The 18,004-nt window shown below is 44.7% G+C and overlaps 1 protein-coding gene across 1 annotated transcript in view; it reads left to right on the top strand.

Annotated features, from left to right (window-relative positions):
• LOC121570749 (voltage-dependent P/Q-type calcium channel subunit alpha-1A-like) overlaps window positions 1–18,004 on the top strand; it is a 123,705-nt gene that overhangs the window by 96,396 nt on the left and 9,305 nt on the right. The window contains exons 42-48 of the mRNA XM_045221010.1: window positions 864–969; window positions 1,711–1,818; window positions 4,341–4,444; window positions 8,492–8,595; window positions 9,088–9,223; window positions 11,884–11,997; window positions 15,756–15,794. Of these exons, the coding sequence (XP_045076945.1) occupies window positions 864–969; window positions 1,711–1,818; window positions 4,341–4,444; window positions 8,492–8,595; window positions 9,088–9,223; window positions 11,884–11,997; window positions 15,756–15,794 (711 nt within the window). The remainder of the gene's footprint in view (window positions 1–863; window positions 970–1,710; window positions 1,819–4,340; window positions 4,445–8,491; window positions 8,596–9,087; window positions 9,224–11,883; window positions 11,998–15,755; window positions 15,795–18,004) is intronic.

Raw genomic sequence — 18,004 nt, 5'->3', positions numbered from 1 at the left:
TGTGTGTGTGTGTGTTGGCTTGTGTCCATTTCTCTTATATTGACAAGACCAGAAGGTGGATAAAGGATAAATGAAAACGATGACTTTCCCCTACCATGTCCCTCAGTTTTGGTTTATCGCTTTATGGCCTGGTCTCTGTTAAACTTTGTGAACCTCCAATCCACTAGGGGGAGCTCTGTTAGTGGCAGCCAGCTGTCTGATCTTACTGATCTAGAATCAGATTAATCTCCCATAATCCTGAACTAAACCATTCAAGGGGAAAATGCACAAAGCTGACATTTGATCAGAGTCTAGCTTCATCCTACACCAGCTATCAGAGAAGGCATAAATAATGCTGTGACACTACTGAACCTGTGAGGTCCTCCTAAGTAACACAACAAGGACTGTTATTCATATCTGTGTACAGACATGAACAACGTAACACCCACAAGAGGAACCAACCAACTCCTAATAATCAGTAGTGATAGCATAATATTAACCTTTTTAACCCTTTGGCTCTCACAGGCTGTAAAGAAATCATGGTATCATTTGCCACCGCCATGAAAGGGTCAAATTACTGAAATATCAATGTTTATATCTATTTGGTACTGAACGTACCTAATAACAACTCAGCTGCCAAACAGCTGCCATAACCTGTGTAGCAATGTCAATGACACATTATATAGTTGACGTTGACAGACAGAAGTACAGATAGACAGACAGACTCATAGAACCTGCTACAAAAAACGACAGAGCTCCCTTTCCTCTTTTCCCCCTCTCCCTGTCTCCTCACCTGGAGGTTCAGAACACACCTACACCACCACTTGCTGGGACACACACCCTTTTTACTCACCCACCTTCCCCCGATTGGCTCTTTCCAACAGAGGCTGCTGCGGATGGACCTCCCGGTCGCCGACGACAACTCGGTCCACTTCAACTCCACCCTGATGGCCCTGATCCGCACAGCGCTGGACATCAAGATCGCCAAGGGTACGGAAGGTTTGGAACCCCTCTTTCCTGCTTGCCTTTTTCACCATCTCTTCCCCCTGTTTCTTGTCTTCCCTAGAACAGAGCAGTGCAGTCTGCTACTGTAAGGTGGTTGTGTATCGTGTGTACCCTGCTGTCCCTGAGACCTACATCGGTACCTCTGCTTCTCCCACTGTATCCTAAGTACAGCTCTTTTTCTATAGAGTTTGTATAGTTCTTATTAAACAATAAAATGTGATGTGCACTACTAGCCATAGTTTCAGTGTAATAGCGTTTCAAATAGGCTACAGCTCTTTTTTGTAGACTTTGTAGAGTTCTTATGTGAAATAACAGTAATAGTTTCAATGTAATTGAGTCCCACTTTATTTGGTTGGCCCAATCAAACTGAAGATGGCCAGACATACTAACTATTTAATCACAATGTCATTGTGTTGCTGTTCACTTCAGTTGAGTTATATGGGTCATCCATACTATACATTTAAACTGGGAGTCAAAGCTCACCTCTATTAACAAACCAATTCTCTTGTGTCTGTGTGCTTGTGTGTGTTTTCATGTTTGTGCCTCTATGGCTCTGTTATTATTTGTATCGATGTGCATGTGAATGTGTGTGTTTATGTGTGTGTGTTGCTATTATATGTGTGTGTGTGTATATGCGGGTACACATGTCTGTGTGTGTACCTTGGTGCATATGTGTGTGTGTGTGTGTGTGTGTGCCTGTGTGTGTGTGTCATTGCGTGTGTGTAGGAGGTGTGGACAAACACCAGATGGATGCAGAGCTGAGGAAAGAGATGATGGCGATTTGGCCCAATCTCTCCCAGAAGACCCTGGACCTCTTAGTCACGCCACATAAGTGTAAGTTGCAGTGTGTTTGGACCGCGATGCAACCGCAACGCGATGCCAGTGTCTGTCTACTTCTTCACGCCACCTGAGGACAGCTTCTCTCAACCAGTCTCCTTCACTGCTGCACCCTCTGATAAAGCAGGCACAGCTCCCTACACACACACACACACACACAAAAAACACACACACTTATGCTTATTATGTACACATAGACACATACCAACACACACAGGATCCCATGATTCCCACCAGTCCGATTCCTCCAAGATGCCACACCTCATTTTAGACCTCCATCTCCAGCCTCCATATACCTCCACCAGCCCTAGCCCCATTTTCCTACAGCAGGCCGTGTACCCCATCCACCATCCACCACCCCCAGAACCAGTCCTCACACACCCATACAGACCTCTTTTCTAGCACCCATATCACACCTCCACCCAACCCAACAACTGTACACAGTAGGCCTCCTCCTAAAGCCCCAATGCAACAATTCCAACAGCTAGTGATTCCGGGTCACACCTCCAGCAGACCCAATACCAGCAGCTTGTCTGCCCAGCTCTGTGCCTGAGATCAGGGGGTGCCTCTCTATAGACCAACTCTCTATAGTAGTCTTTTCACTCCAGGGGTTTAGTTCATACAGTACTACTCTAGGGTAGAACACTCCAGGGGTTTAGTTAGTAGTACAGTAGGTCAGAACACTCCAGGGGTTTAGTTAGTAGTACAGTAGGTCAGAACACTCCAGGGGTTTAGTTAGTAGTACAGTAGGTCAGAACACTTCAGGGGTTTAGTTAGTAGTACAGTAGGTCAGAACACTCCAGGGGTTTAGTTAGTAGTACAGTAGGTCAGAACACTCCAGGGGTTTAGTTAATAGTACAGTAGGTCAGAACACTCCAGGGGTTTAGTTAGTAGTACAGTAGGTCAGAACACTCCAGGGGTTTAGTTAGTAGTACAGTAGGTCAGAACACTCCAGGGGTTTAGTTAGTAGTACAGTAGGTCAGAACACTCCAGGGGTTTAGTTAGTAGTACAGTAGGTCAGAACACTCCAGGGGTTTAGTTAGTAGTACAGTAGGTCAGAACACTCCAGGGGTTTAGTTAGTAGTACAGTAGGTCAGAACACTCCAGGGGTTTAGTTAGTAGTACAGTAGGTCAGAACACTCCAGGGGTTTAGTTAGTAGTACAGTAGGTCAGAACACTCCAGGGGTTTAGTTAGTAGTACAGTAGGTCAGAACACTCCAGGGGTTTAGTTAGTAGTACAGTAGGTCAGAACACTCCAGGGGTTTAGTTAGTAGTACAGTAGGTCAGAACACTCCAGGGGTTTAGTTAGTAGTACAGTAGGTCAGAACACTCCAGGGGTTTAGTTAGTAGTACAGTAGGGTCAGAACACTCCAGGGGTTTAGTTAGTAGTACAGTAGGTCAGAACACTCCAGGGGTTTAGTTAGTAGTACAGTAGGTCAGAACACTCCAGGGGTTTAGTTAGTAGTACAGTAGGTCAGAACACTCCAGGGGTTTAGTTAGTAGTACAGTAGGTCAGAACACTCCAGGGGTTTAGTTAGTAGTACAGTAGGTCAGAACACTCCAGGGGTTTAGTTAGTAGTACAGTAGGTCAGAACACGGCTGCTGTGCATGTCTGGGGAATACATACAGGACTAGAAGGAATGCACAAGTGCCAAAGTACTAGTTGCTATGTAGATATTAGATGTCTATTATATGAAAGGAAGCATGATTTACAGTATAGGTAAAGGCATCTGGTCCAGGTTCGGTGTAGCTACTCACCAGATTGCTAAGTGTACCTCATCTTTACCAGAATGCACAGGCTTCTGTGCCCTGCTAATAACGTTCACACCAAATTGAAATAAAATGTGTGGTAATTTAGCATGCTGGTGAATGGTGTACAGAACTGACCAATAGCACAATACTTGTGAACTGGACTTTATGCCCTTTTATTGTGAAGATGTGATCTGCTGTTGAAACCTGGAAATGACTCTCTTCCAAAGACTGTTTTCACACTTTTTTCTATTCTGAAGCTCTGTTGTGTTTATCTGTTTGGAGATAACAAACTGCAAGGTTCAAATTCAGGGAACCATTGGTCCAGCATCAGAATGCCAAAAAAGCATCAAAACAGCCCCAGTAGTTCTGTTGGTACTGACCAGTCCTCTGCCAGGTCCCCCATCTACACAATGAAGTGGTCTTGAGTCTTGTCTTTTGATTGAAGACCACCAATCAGTAGTGCTAGAAATACAGATATTGCTAGAAAAGATCTAAACAAAGAAAGACTACAGTTACACAGAGAAAGCGAAAATGTGACACATTATCATTTTTTAGTCCGAGTCTGTTTGTGAAAAGACTATCAGCTCTGTGTTCGTGTATATGTGTGTGTATTCGTCTGTGAGAGTGTGTGTACGTCTGTGTGTGTACAAGTGTGTGTGTCTCTCTATCTGTGTGCATGTCTCGTCCCCTCTACTCCCATCCCTCTCGCTCAGGGTCCCATACGAAGTGGTCTAATCGTGCAGGGTAACTTGTCCCTCTCTCAGCAGCAACAGACCTGACGGTGGGGAAGATCTACGCTGCCATGATGATCATGGAGTACTACAGGCAGAGCAAGGCCAAACGCTCTCAGGCGAGGCTAGAGGCGGAGCAGGTACAACTACTGTCCCTAGGAACCATCTCCAAACCTTCAGACAATGCAGACTGACTGAGGGCAGAGTCAAACTGACTAGAAATACTGCTGTGCTGTTAGTACAGGGGTCAAAGCAGAGCTGTGACAACCCATAACCACACCCACCCCCAGTCTTACTATAGCCTTTACTTACTATGTTGTTATTGTAAGGTCACTTGTTATCATTGACCTCACCTGGCTAAAGGTTAGTGGTCAAAGGTTAGAGAACCACTGCCACTGGGTTTACCCACTCTAGCCTTGTCTCTCTGCATCCTTCCATCCTCCCTTCCTGCCTCTCTATCTCTGCAGTTAGTCAGGGTTTAAGGTATGAAACTTTAATCTGTGAGGCCCTCTGGTGGACAAAGTATGTCACTGCTGGCCTATGTTGTATTATTATTATTATTATTATTATTATTATTATTATTATTATTATTATTTCACCTTTATTTAACCAGGTAGGCCAGTTGAGAACAAGTTCTCATTTGGCTTACATTAGATTAGATTATTGCTAGAGCATCTACACACAGAACCATCAGATTATATTTCAAGCACAATTATATAATTCTGAATCACAATTATTGCTAAAGAAGAAGCACTTTTCTTGCTATAGAGAATCTTTGAATTGGTCTGGGCTGGGTGTCTTTGTCACAGCTCTGGATGGCGAACACTGTATGACGTTAATGTACATTGCTCACCTAAGCCTGTTCCTCTTTATCCTCCCTCTCCCTGGCTGTGAATCCACTGCTAGTGATGATGATGATGATGATGATGATGATGATGATGATGCTAGTCTTCCCAAGCCTGTAGCCACACCCTGGCCTTGGACTGTTGCCCTATACCCTGGACTGTAGCATTGCACAGTAGCCCCCATTCCCTGTAGACAGAGAGAATGCATATACAACCAATACAAAGCATCTTGTGTTTATGTAGTCACATGTGAAGCTATTTCAGAAATGTTTTAACTGTAAAGTAAAAGATGACGTTTTAAATTACGGAGATTGTTTTATTTTGTTTTATTTGTATTTCTCACGCACACACATACACACGGTTCCCTATTTTACAGACAGAGTCCTACTCCTCCACTCCTCCTACTCCTTCTCTCTCACTGCACTCTAAGCATACCACTTTCCCTGCTCTGCTATTGCCACCTGCCACCACTCTCTATACACAACTCTCAGCCATATCAATTCCCCATGACTTCATTGCTGCCATCCAGCATTCCTTCCTTGTAGGATAGCACAAGGAAGAGGTTGGTCTTGAAGGGATAGTCACTAAATTTGAAGTAAAAAATAATAATCTTAGCCTCCCAGTCAACTCTTTGGCTCTGACACATGATGTGAAGGGCGTGAGAGAGGCAGAATATTGAAAGAACTAGGAGTTAGTTGAGAGAGTCTGGCTCTGTCTGAGCTTTAGAAACTGACCTCAAACATGCCTTAGCCATGTGTATAGATTTGTATACACACATGCTTTTTGAAGAGTTGGTTGGATGGGACCTACAATATGAGTCAGGGGATAGTTTGATTGTAGAAGTCACAGGAACTCCTCAGGAACATGATGGAGCTATTTAAGAAGGATACCACCTAAACAACTATAGAAACCACCCTCTATCACCTGTAAAACTACAATGGAAGACTCATAAGACAAGCTGAGAAGATTCAAGAGTTGGTCACCCAATACTTACAAGTCCAAGTCATTGGACATTTGACCGTGACCATGTCATAGGCTTGGTCTTCATTCACAACCACAACCATACCACCCAGCTGGTCCTTGTGCTTTTATTCTAATGCTCCCAAGGTGTACTTACCCATGACCACAAACATGTATGGAGCACAAACACTCACACACTGGAGTTTCTTGGGCAATGAATGTTATCAAGCTTTTCAGACTCTTCAGCATGCTCACATGACATGTCACAGCCCGATGACGATAATTGATGATGTCACTGCAACATCCTCATCCAATCGTTGCCATGAGCACTGCACCACCCATCCTGCTCTCCAGCCAATGTCTGCTCTCCCACCCTTTACCCCTACACACCCTCTCCCCTCTCCCCTGTACCCCTCTCTACACCCCCTCTTACTGAGCTGTCCCTCACTCTCCTCCCCCTTGCACCCTCACCTCCCTTCCCCTCCTTCCCTCCCCTCCCCTGCTGCTACATGCTTACAGAAGGACAGGAGCAGAGGAGTGGACTTCCCTCCCTCTTGCACCATTGCATTATCTTATCTCAGACAATATTATTACCATAGTGTTAGATAAGGAGAGACATAGTGAAGGGTAGCATCTATCCTAGTGATGAGAGTTTTTTCCCTGCATGATTCCAGGTAGAGCTTGCTGCCATAGATAAGCATGTGGTTTGTCATGATGTGGGACGGAGAATGGGGATAACCTTGCTTCAAACATTTCAGGTTCGGACAAGAACTGTTCCAAGTGTTTAGAAATGACGATTGGACAAATATTGTTTGGAATGTTTGTCAAAATTACTTTTGTAAAAACATTTGTGTGCTATTTCCTTGTATGACCTGGAACGTTTGTGATGCATCCACTTAAAACGTTGACCCTCCATGGCTCGTGAAATCCTTAAACCAACACAGCTACTTACCATTGATAATCCATTCCAGCTAGCAAGCATATACTGGCCCAGGAGCATCCCACAGCTGGAAGCCAAATGCGGCCCAACAACATTTTGCCCAGTTATCTTACAGACATAAAAGTAGCAGTTGGTCAGTTTTAAGTGGATGTGTAATAACTGAATGACACTGTATGAGGTCATTTGAATACACTTACTCCCACCATGCATTTCACCTACACTAAGAAAAACATGTGCTATCTAGAACCTAAAAGGGTCCTTCAGCTGTCCTCATAGGAGAACCATTTGATGAACCCTTTTTGGTTCAAGGTACAGCCCTTTCTACAGAGGGTTCTGCCTGGAACCCAAAAGGATTCTACCTGGAACCAAAAATGGTTTTCCTATGGGGACATCCAAAGAACCCTTTGGAACCCTTTTTTCTAAGAGTGTACTGTACGTTCCCAACAGATCTTCTCTCAGTCCTCGTCTTCCTCTCTCTTTTTCATCCCTCCTCTATCCCTCCTTGTGTCCACTTTCTCTCTCTCGATCTTCGCTCACATGGACTTCTACCTCTATTCTTTCCTTTTCTCATCCTCTCCTCCTGTCGTCCTTTCTCTATCATCCTTTTTATATTCTTTCCTGCCAATTCTCCCTATGTGTCAACATCTGTTTTTAGCAGAGACTTGGAATGTTCTCTTCCTGATGGATCTGTCCATTGGTTTTGCACTGATGTTCTGCCTTGTTCAACTCTTCCTTATTCCCTCCCTGGTCTTGCTGTTCTACCGCTCTAATGGGTTGTTGGACTGGCTCAAACTGCACCCACCGACTCTCATTTCCTGGTTGCCGATAGTGACCATTTGGCTGCTCGAGGTCAAATGAGGGTCAAAGGTCAAAAGTCAAGGTTGAAATCCAATTCGGTCACGAGGTAAACACTGTCGATCCTGTCGAATGGGTTGTGTATTAAATGGCACCCTTTTCATGTTACAGTGCACTTCTTTTGAATCAGAGCCTAGGTGAAAAACAGAAATAGTGTGTCATTTGAGATTTGTTCCTTTGAGCAACATGCAAATTGTCTGATCAGATAAAAAATACTGTAGACAAAGACATTAATTAATGCCATACAAATCCAGACCTCTTTGTAGCATCCAACTGAACACTTCCACATCCATAGCTAGGTACTGTATACTGTAGGTCATATACAGTGCCTATGGCCCTGGTTAATGCCCTTAATTCATGGTGACCTGGAAGTAGATGATTCATTGGCATGAACATTCCATTCTCACATTTACAGCAGGACTCTAACTCCCCTCCCAGAATGCGCTCTGGCTCAGTCAGCCCCTGCTGACTGAAACCCCTCCTCCCCCCTGGATGCTGTGACCTGCTCTGAACTCACTTTCTTCCCCACCTTCCCCATTTCCTGTATGTCTGCCTTAAAGCCGGTGGCCATGTTGTATCTCACACAGAATCGAACGACATTACCGTTTCAGCGCGTGGAGCCACCCTCTCCCATCCAGGACGGGCCTCTCAGCCTCCCTCCTACCCAGCCAGCAGACCCCGTCAACAGCCTGTGAGTAGACCCCTGTCCCCCCCTCCTCCGCCTCTCTCTCTGGGTCTCTCTCTCTGTCCTCTCCCTCTCTCTCTCTGTTTTCTCTCTCCCTCTTTCTCTGCAGCCAGAGGGAGGATGGGTAGTGGCTCCACAGGTGGAGTGTCGTCCACGAGAAGGAGGAGCAGGACGGCACGCTGGGCGGACACGCCTCACGTGTAGAGGACCTGTGTGTGTATGTGCATGTGTGTGTTCAGAAAGGCTGGTGTATGGGTTTGTGGGGATGAGTGAATGAGTGCATTCAGTTAGCCTCATACAAGCGCTGAATGCATGGGTCTGATGAAGGTGATGTATATGGGTGCCTGGTTTGTGTGTATGCATACATGCGTGAGTGTGTGCGTGTCTGTCTATCCGTGTGTATATATGGGGTCTGACTGTGTGTGTGTTGTAGACCGGTGAAGGGAGGTGGTGTTTGTATGCATGCGAGGGGCCTGTCTGACTGTCTGTGTGTTGTAGACCGGTGGAGGGGGGGGTTCCAGGGAGCCAGTCGTGGGTGACAGTGCGGGCTCAGGAGATGTCCCAGAGAGTAGGCAGCTGGAGCCCTGAGAGACAGCACTCTGAGGACGGCCTGGACAGCAGGCATAACTCACAGGTAACACATACACACAGGCGCGCACACATACACATACATACACACACACACACACACACCAGCATCCAGAGGATTCCCTGGACAACAGACATAACTCATAAGGGTATATACTCGCACACACATACGCACAAATAGAGATCAATACAGTACATGCATGCCACATGTACAGTATGTCATTGCACACAAGAACACACTAAGAAATGGTTCAAAGTAAACATGAAATAATGATTTTCTTTCATGTTATTCATGTTTCATGTTGTTAGTCTGAACATCCACATATTTGCATTGGACTGGTTCATATAGATCTAGTGTCCTGGTGCTCTTCACTTACAGGATATTTAGGGAATCCATTGTTGAATCAACTCGTAAACAGAGTCACCATTGGCTCTGTTTTATTCCTGCCTGTTGTCCAATTCCATATGGTCCCTATAGCTCCCCCCCATAGGCACTTGGACAGATCTGAAAGGTGTATAGGTGTAAGCAATACAGCACATTAATCTAATGGCATCTAATGGCAGGAGTTAGAGTTAGTTATTGGGAAAATGTGAACATGTTGGTTTCCCTATAACCTGCCCTGATTGGCTATGCCTGCCTTAAACCCTCCCACCATTCACATCCCATACCCCTCTATCCCCAAGCCCTCAGCCCCCAGGCCCTCAGCCTCTAAGCCCTCATCCCCCAAGTCCTCATCCCCCAAGCCCTCAGCCCCCAAGCCCTCATCCCCCAAGCCCTAAATAACATATTACAATCAAAATCAAAATCAGTCTGTTTAATTGTTTTTTTGTATCGGCTGCATCTCAATCCACCACATATGGCTAAGTCGGCATTCTGCATCTGCTGTGGAAAGTGGCAGAACTACAGCAATGTTTGTCAGACCAGGAGAAATCCCGAAAATCGGTCTCCTCACGAAAACGTCTGTAGCATCCAAATGATGGTGTTCTCCGTTTTGCTCTACGACACCCACAAGTGTCACGGGACTCGTCTGAAAGTGACCCTGTACCAGTTTAAAAAAGGAATCGAAATATGGAAGTATGCTATATATACAAAAGTATGTGGACACCTCTTCAAATTAGTGGATTCGGCTATTTCAGCCAAACCCATTGCTGACAGGTGTAAAAAATCTAACAAACAGCCATGCAATCTCCATAGCCAATCATTGGCAGTAGAATGGCGTTACTGAAGAGCTCAGTGACTTTCAACGTGGCACCGTCATAAGATGCCACCTTTCCAACAAGTCAATTCATCAAATTTCTACCCTGCTAGAGCTGCCCCAGTCAACTGTAAGTGCTGTAATTGTGAAGTGGAAATGTCTAGGATCAACAATGGCTCAGCCGCAAAGTGGTATGCCACACAAGCTCACAGAATGGGACCACCAAGTGCTGAAGCGCTTAGCGCATAAAACTCGTCTGTCCTCAGTTGCAATGAGTTCCAAACTGCTTCTGGAAGCAACGTCAGCACAATAACCGTTTATTTTTTTATTTTTTTATTTTTTATTATCATTTTTATTTGTATTTATTTTTAGGGGGTAGATCAGCTTTAATATTGCAGATAGATTGTAGCTTCCATCAGTGTAATTGTCTGCATCATTTCCAATCGCCCATATATTTTTGGGTAAATATATATATATGCAGTACCAGTCAAAAGTTTGGACGCACCTACTCATTCAAGAGTTTTTCTTTATTTTTAGTATTTTTTACATTGTAGAATAATAGTGAAGACATCAAAACTATGAAATAACACATATGGAATCATGTAGTAACGAAAAAAGTATTTTAACAAATCAAAATATATTTGAGATTCTTCATATAGCCACCCTTTACAGACACTTTTTTGGCTGTCTGTTTTGACATTTATGAATGTGTTATTCAATGCGTTTCTATAGTCTATAGTATTAAAGGGCAAATTCTACATTTTATTAAATATATCTATATTTTTTTGTATGTACCTAAAGGGGTTCAAAACAACCTAAATCAAATAGCTAAACGATCCATGGTATGACCATCTTAAAACAATTCCATATGTTAGCTTAGACTTTTAGAGGTTACATTTCAACTTCAATGGGGTAGGGATGTCCCAAGGATACCGGATAGCACGGACCAAGCCCTCAGCCCCCAAGCCCTCAGCCCCCAAACCCTCAGCCCCCAAGCCCTCTATCCCCAAGTCCTCTGCACCGAAGCCCCCTGCCTCAGCCTCAGCCTCAGCCTCAGCAGTTCCCGCTTTTGATCCAAGTCCAGGTCCAAGCCCTAGCTCCTAGACCACAGCCCTAGCCCCTCGCCCTAGATCTAAACCTAGCCTTAAACCTTACCCCGTCCCCATTTCCCAGGCACAAAACCCCAGTCCCCCAACACTACACTACATGCTACTGTACACCACAGGAGGCTGCTGAGGGGAGGACGGCTCATAATAATGGCTGGAACAGAGCAAATGGAATGTCATTAAACACATGGAAACCATGTGTTTGATGTATTTGATACCGTTCCATTAATTCCACTCCAACCATCAACACGAGCCCATCCTCCCCAATTAAGGTCCTACCAACCTCCTTTGCTGTACACACTACACTCACCCACACTCACATGGGATAAAGGATGACAAACACACCATTGTCCCCCATCGTATTCCTTCATCACAGTCACGCCTGCTCTCACTCTATTTTGCAGACGGTAGAGATGAGAGAGATGGGGCGTGACGGTTACTCGGATACCGAGCACTTTCATCCAATGGAAGGCCACGGAAGGGCCGCTTCCATGCCACGCCTTCCAGGCGACAACCAAGTGAGCACCCCTCATTTCCTCTCCTCCTTCCCTCCCTCTCTCGCTCCCTCTATCTTTCCATCTCCTTGACTCAATCTCCACGATAAGCTACATGACTAGAGACACACAGAGACTAGAGACAGACTATTTATAATCCAACACAGTGCATCACAACTGAACAAGTTACACTGAAATACTATAAAACATTGGTGAAAATGGACACACATTGTGATACTTTTAAGCATTTAGTTTTTTTATAAATGCATGGTGTTTGAAGTGATATCATGCATTTTGACGGTAGCTACCCTTTCTATGCTGATGAAATATCGCCTATAGGATGTTTGCCAGAAAGACTTACAGGTAAGTCTTATAGACTACCATACCAAACACCCCAACACTCCTCTCTTCCTCTCCTCCTCCTCTCCTCTCCTCCTCCTCTCCACTCATCCCCTACTGCATGAAGGTGTGTTACTGTGGTTGTCCCTTCTCATCCAATACCAAGTCATCTCTGCTATACTGTCCCACACACTTTGCTTAAGGTAGTCCATCATATCCGATGATGACTTCCACTACAGCTTGTGGGTTCGCTGATGACTGTATAATCCGATGCGGGATACACACTGTCTGCCACAGAGAGAGCACACAAAGGCCTGTCCCGTTGAAGCCAGTGCAGGCATGGTCTACGTTCAGTCCAACTGCACTCTTTGATGACAGAGGCCATGCCAGGTGGAACAGTCCACAGCAACAGTCTGGAGGGAGGCAGGGTTTATCCCACACTTCTTTAGTGATGTCTTCAGTTAGTCCTTTAGCCACTTTTTCTGCCCACCTGCAGAGCGACAGCCCAGTTGTAGCTGTCCGTACAGCATCTTTGTGGTAGGCTATCCTCTGGCATCCGGATGGCATGGCCGAGCCATCTAAGCTGGTGGTGTGTGATGGACGCCTCAATGCTCATGCAATTGGTTCTCTGTAGGATCTCTGAGTGCAGAACACGGTCCTACCAGGTCACTTTCAACGTGCGTTCAAGGCATTGTATGTGAAAGGACTCCAGTTGTTTTAAGCGTCGGCTGTAGACTGTACATGTTTCACATCCATAAAGGATGGTAGATACACACACTGCCTGGTAGACTGCAACTTTGGTGTGGAGGTGCAGGTTGCTGTTAAAAACCCTCTTCCTTAGCCATCCAAAAGATGACAAGGTCTGTTTGACCCGATTCTGGATATCCTGGTCGAGGGGATGCTTCCAAGATATTTAAAATGTGATACAATGGCAAGTGAGGTGTCTGAGATGGAGAATGCAGGTGTTTCAGACGGAGGATCAGATGACCACTGACATAGGACCTCTGTTTTTGGGATGTTAACAGACAGCCCCATTATGCTGTATGCTCTCACAGCTGCTGTGAGCGTGGCTTGTAGAGCTTCTGGGGTATGTGCCACAAGAGTGCAATCATGTGTGTACTGGAGCTCAAGTACGTGTTAAGATTTGAGGTTTATGGCAGCTTGGAGCTTCCTAATGTTGGAGAAGTTCCTGTCCAATCTGAAGTCCAGGGTCACACCACTCTCTGTTTCCATGTCCTTGTGCAGGACTGTTGTGACACACAGAAGGAAGACATTGAATAGGACCGGCGCAAGCACACACCTTTGCCTCACACAAGTACCAACTCCAAAATGGTTCAGACTCCTGACCGCCTATTCTTACTCTGGCCACCATCCCCTCATGGAACTGACACAGGACGTTCACAAATTTCCCAGTGCAGCCATACTGCAGGAGGACCTTCCAAAGGAGTTCACAGTGTACTGTGTCAAAGGCTTTGGAGAGATCCAGAAAGGCCATGAACAGGTCTTGTGTCTGTTCACTGCACCTTTCCTGCAGTTGGTGTGTACTGAAGATCATGTCCACCATGCTTCTGTTCTTTCTGAATCCGCACTGGGACTCCGGTAGCAGATCTTCAGTGATGGTGTCGATGAGTCTGTGGTGCATGACCTTCGCCAGGACTTTGACAGCAACTGGAAGGTTTGATATTCCCCTGCTGTTGCTGCAGTTGGATTTGTCCCCCTTGTTTTTGTATATGGTGACAATGTTTGCATCCCTCCATTGATGGGGGATGCTCTCTTGTCTCCATATCTCAGAGATGAACAGGCAAACTGCTCTGTTTTGTTATTCTTCAGTGACCTGATGGCGGTGCAGACCTCAGAAAAGGTGGGTGGGAGATCAAGGCTCTGGATGGTGGGCAGGGTTGGGAGGTCCTCCAGGACTGAGTAGTCAACTGGGCTCGGCTGGTTTAAGAGGGCTTCACCTCTGGACTATTGTAGTTTGGTCCTTTATGAGAGTGGACCCATCTGCACTTCTGAGGGGACAGAGAAAGCAACTTCTTGGGCCGTGGGTGGTCTTCAGGGCATCATAAAAGTTGTGCATGTCATATCTGTCCACACAAGATTGGATTTCTTGTGCTTTGGAGATCCACCACTCATTTTGTAGATGTCGTAGAGCACTCTGTGCCTTCTTGTGGTCCTCTGTAGCTCAGCTGGTAGAGCACGGCGCTTGTAACGCCAAGGTAGTGGGTTCGATCCCCGGGACCACCCATACACAAAAATGTATGCACGCATGACTGTAAGTCGCTTTGGATAAAAGCGTCTGCTAAATGGCTTATTATTATTATTATTATTCTTCAGCTGCTACACAAACACAAACACAAACACATACACATACACACGTACACACACACACACACACATAAACACACACACACCAGCACACATGCACATTCTTCCGCCCTCAAAACTATCACCGCTGTCAAGCCCAAGATCTTCTTTCTTTCTCTTTCTCTCTCCGACCTCAGTTCTTATCTTCTATCTAAATCAATCTTTCTTTCCCTCTTCTCTAATGGTTTTGCTACAAAGGTGACTTGAAATGTGGGGGTTTGTTTCAACCAGGTTTGAATTTGAAATCATGCCCAACTGCCAATGATCTAGTGTCATTTTTGGGTCAATATTTATTTGTGAAGGTGTTGTTCAAGTGGTCTAGTAGTGTACTATCATGCTCAAACTAAAAATATATATATTAAGTAAAATACTACTATCTTGAAACAAAAACTGTCACCAGGTTGAAACAGTGCTTTTGCTCTGATATGATTAAGTGTGCTGCTGCTATGTGTGGATGTGTGACTATGTCCTGATGTTCTGAGAGAGTGTGTGTTTGTCGGTGTGCATGTGTGTTTGTATGCGTGTGTCGTCCAGTCTTCTTTCGTACTCTCGTGTGTCTTGAGTTGTGCCTTTACACTGTACTTCACTGTACTGTTGTTTTTGCCGTAGTAGCGTGGTGTGTTATGGTGTTGATGGGTGTTGTTGCTATGGTGACTGTGGTGTAGATGGTAGTGTTGTTGCCATGGTGACCCTGTCTATAACACTGTCTCTGGCCCTCCAGTGTCTGTGCGCTACTGTGGTAAGTGTTGTTTTTCCCCTCACCGCTGCTTTTGTGTCTAACCGGGTTCTCTCTCTCCTCTCCTCTCCTCCCTCTCACCTCCCTTTCTTTTCGGGTTATCCCCACCCACATTTATCCCCCTCTCCATTTCTCCCTCTCTCTCTGCCCACGCCTTCCCCTGTTATCCGGTTTTCACGCCCTCCCCTTACCTTCTTCATCTCTCCCTTCACTCTTTATTTGCGTATTCATCTCTCTCTCCTTCCCTGTCCGTGTGTCTGCGCGGTGGTCTGTGTGTGCTCTACCTGTGCTGAATCCGTGGCTATGGTGTGTGTGTGTGTGTGTCTTCTCTGTGCTCACACAGCAGCGAAGGAAAGGGAGGCAGCGTGGAAATAACCTCAGTGTATGTACCCTGTCTCCCCCATCTCTCCCCCTTTCTTTTTCTCTCTCTCACTCACTCATTCACTCACTCACGATAACCATTTTTCTCTTTCTCTATCTGTCTCCATCTCTGCCTCTCTCTTCATGTCATCTCCTAACATGGTTGTGAATTTCTAAGTCAGTTAAACACATAATTCTTAGCTGATTCAACTGGATTTCATAAGTTCAGACAATTTGATTCAGTGTAGTCATCTTAACTTTTTTTGTCAACACAGCTGTTATGTTGCTTCAGTTGATTTTACTTCATGGTTGTTAATTTCTAAGTTGAGTACACACATAGTGCTCAGCTGATTCAACTTGATTTCATAAGTTAAGACAATGTATAAGTTGTAGTTATCTTAACATTACATTTTTTGTCAACACAACTGTTAGGTTGCTTTAGTTGATTTGTCTTCTTGGTTCTGATTTGAAAGTTGAGTGAACACATTGTTCTTTGCTAACTCAACTTGATTTGATATGTAAACAAAATGTATCTACTCAACAACAACATACATTTCTACTCAACAAATTGAGTTGACTTGGTTAGATAATATGGGTCATTTTGACTGAATCTGAATATGTCCCCCTCTCCTTCACCTCTCTCTCTCTCTGTCCTCTCTCTGAGTTTTTCCATTTATGTGTATCTTCTGTGTCTTTCCTCTCATTTCTCTCTTTTCTCTCAAACAATAGCTGGTACTCTTCCCCTCCTATTTGTCTTTGACTACCGTGTCTGTTGACACATAAGACTGACTGATCCCAGGGTAGGAGCTTCAAGCTCTGATTCTTCCATTAACCGATTTCAATTCAGTTCGAATCAAATGTGCTTTTATGGCATGATTACTCAAATGCTAAAACCCAAATTGACCCCTATCCTCTAATGTAGATCTGATCTGAAAAGATTGGTTACTGTATGTACACTGAGTATACCAAACATTAGGAACACCCAGTGGTGATTTTAGCATGTAAATCTTGGTGGGGCAAACAAAAAAAGTAATAGTTTTATGCATGCCAGCAAAGCCACTACACAATACAACACAACACTGAACAATACATTAATTGCACTATAACGGGCCAAATGGTGCCCACAAACTGTTAGGGCCTACATAAAGCTGTCCCAACAGCAGAGCTTTCTTTTCAGCAACATGGAGTGAATCCTTACCACTGCTACACCTGGCTATCAGCGGAGCCTTGTCTGGCAGCGAAACAGTTAATTCAGCCTCATTTACTGCCTTTTAAAAAAGCATAACTGATATGGCTGACTTGCTTAAACAAATGTGGTTTCTATTGACAATTGAGAGGTACAAACTATGGCATAAGGGAACGATGAGCGGATAAGAGGCAATCCGTAAATTCGATTAAGACATTAATGAGCGAGCTAAGACAGACGTAGTCAATATAACTATTTGTTCAGCACTTTTGAAATGTACAGCGACAGAATACAGAACATGGGCCTTTCTTACAGTATTCTCCCTGTACACCCAGTCAGAACCATAGGATAAATAAACCGGGCATATAAACAGACAATGAAAGCTCTTCCAATATTCAATTATGACATTTCTCTAAAACAGGCTATAGGCCACATGTGCACCACCAAGTCAAAACAGTAGGCTGTTATGAGGGGGAAAGGGACCAAATGATTAGGATGAGGCACATGGGCTACTAACAGCTTACTACACAACATACACTTAGTATTACTTTCTTAGCTACAGTATACATATCTCCCTGGCATATTACATAATTTATGCAGCAGCAAACAACACATTTTTGGACTTACCGTTGTGCTGTGCTCACTTGAACAGGAAGGTGGCGCGGCGGTCCTTCTTGTGGGCAAATTTGGTCATGAAACTTTGTCATCAAAGTCTGGCATTCTCTGGATTTATGGTGCTTTCAAGACAACTGGGAACTTGGCAAAAACAAGGCCGAATCATGACGTCAGTGATCTTCAGGTTGGAGCTCTAGAAAGAGGCCCGAATTCCCGACTTGGAATTCTGAGTTGGATGACCGTTCAAAATGTATTTTCCCAGTTGTTTTGAACTCACTGAAGTCTGAGATTTCTGAGTTCCGAGTTTCCAGTTATTTTGAACATGGCAGAAATCATGCTGGATTGACAGCATGGCCAATGAATTCAACCTTTTCTGGCCCATGGGGTTACTTGTGAATGTTTATCCTTTAAACTTGGAAAAGAGACCCTTA

The sequence above is a fragment of the Coregonus clupeaformis genome, chromosome 7, assembly GCF_020615455.1.
Source record: "Coregonus clupeaformis isolate EN_2021a chromosome 7, ASM2061545v1, whole genome shotgun sequence".
Classification (NCBI taxonomy): Eukaryota; Metazoa; Chordata; class Actinopteri; order Salmoniformes; family Salmonidae; genus Coregonus; species Coregonus clupeaformis.
The sequence above is the reverse complement of the archived record's forward strand: the minus strand, read 5'-3'. Positions and strand labels throughout refer to the sequence as shown.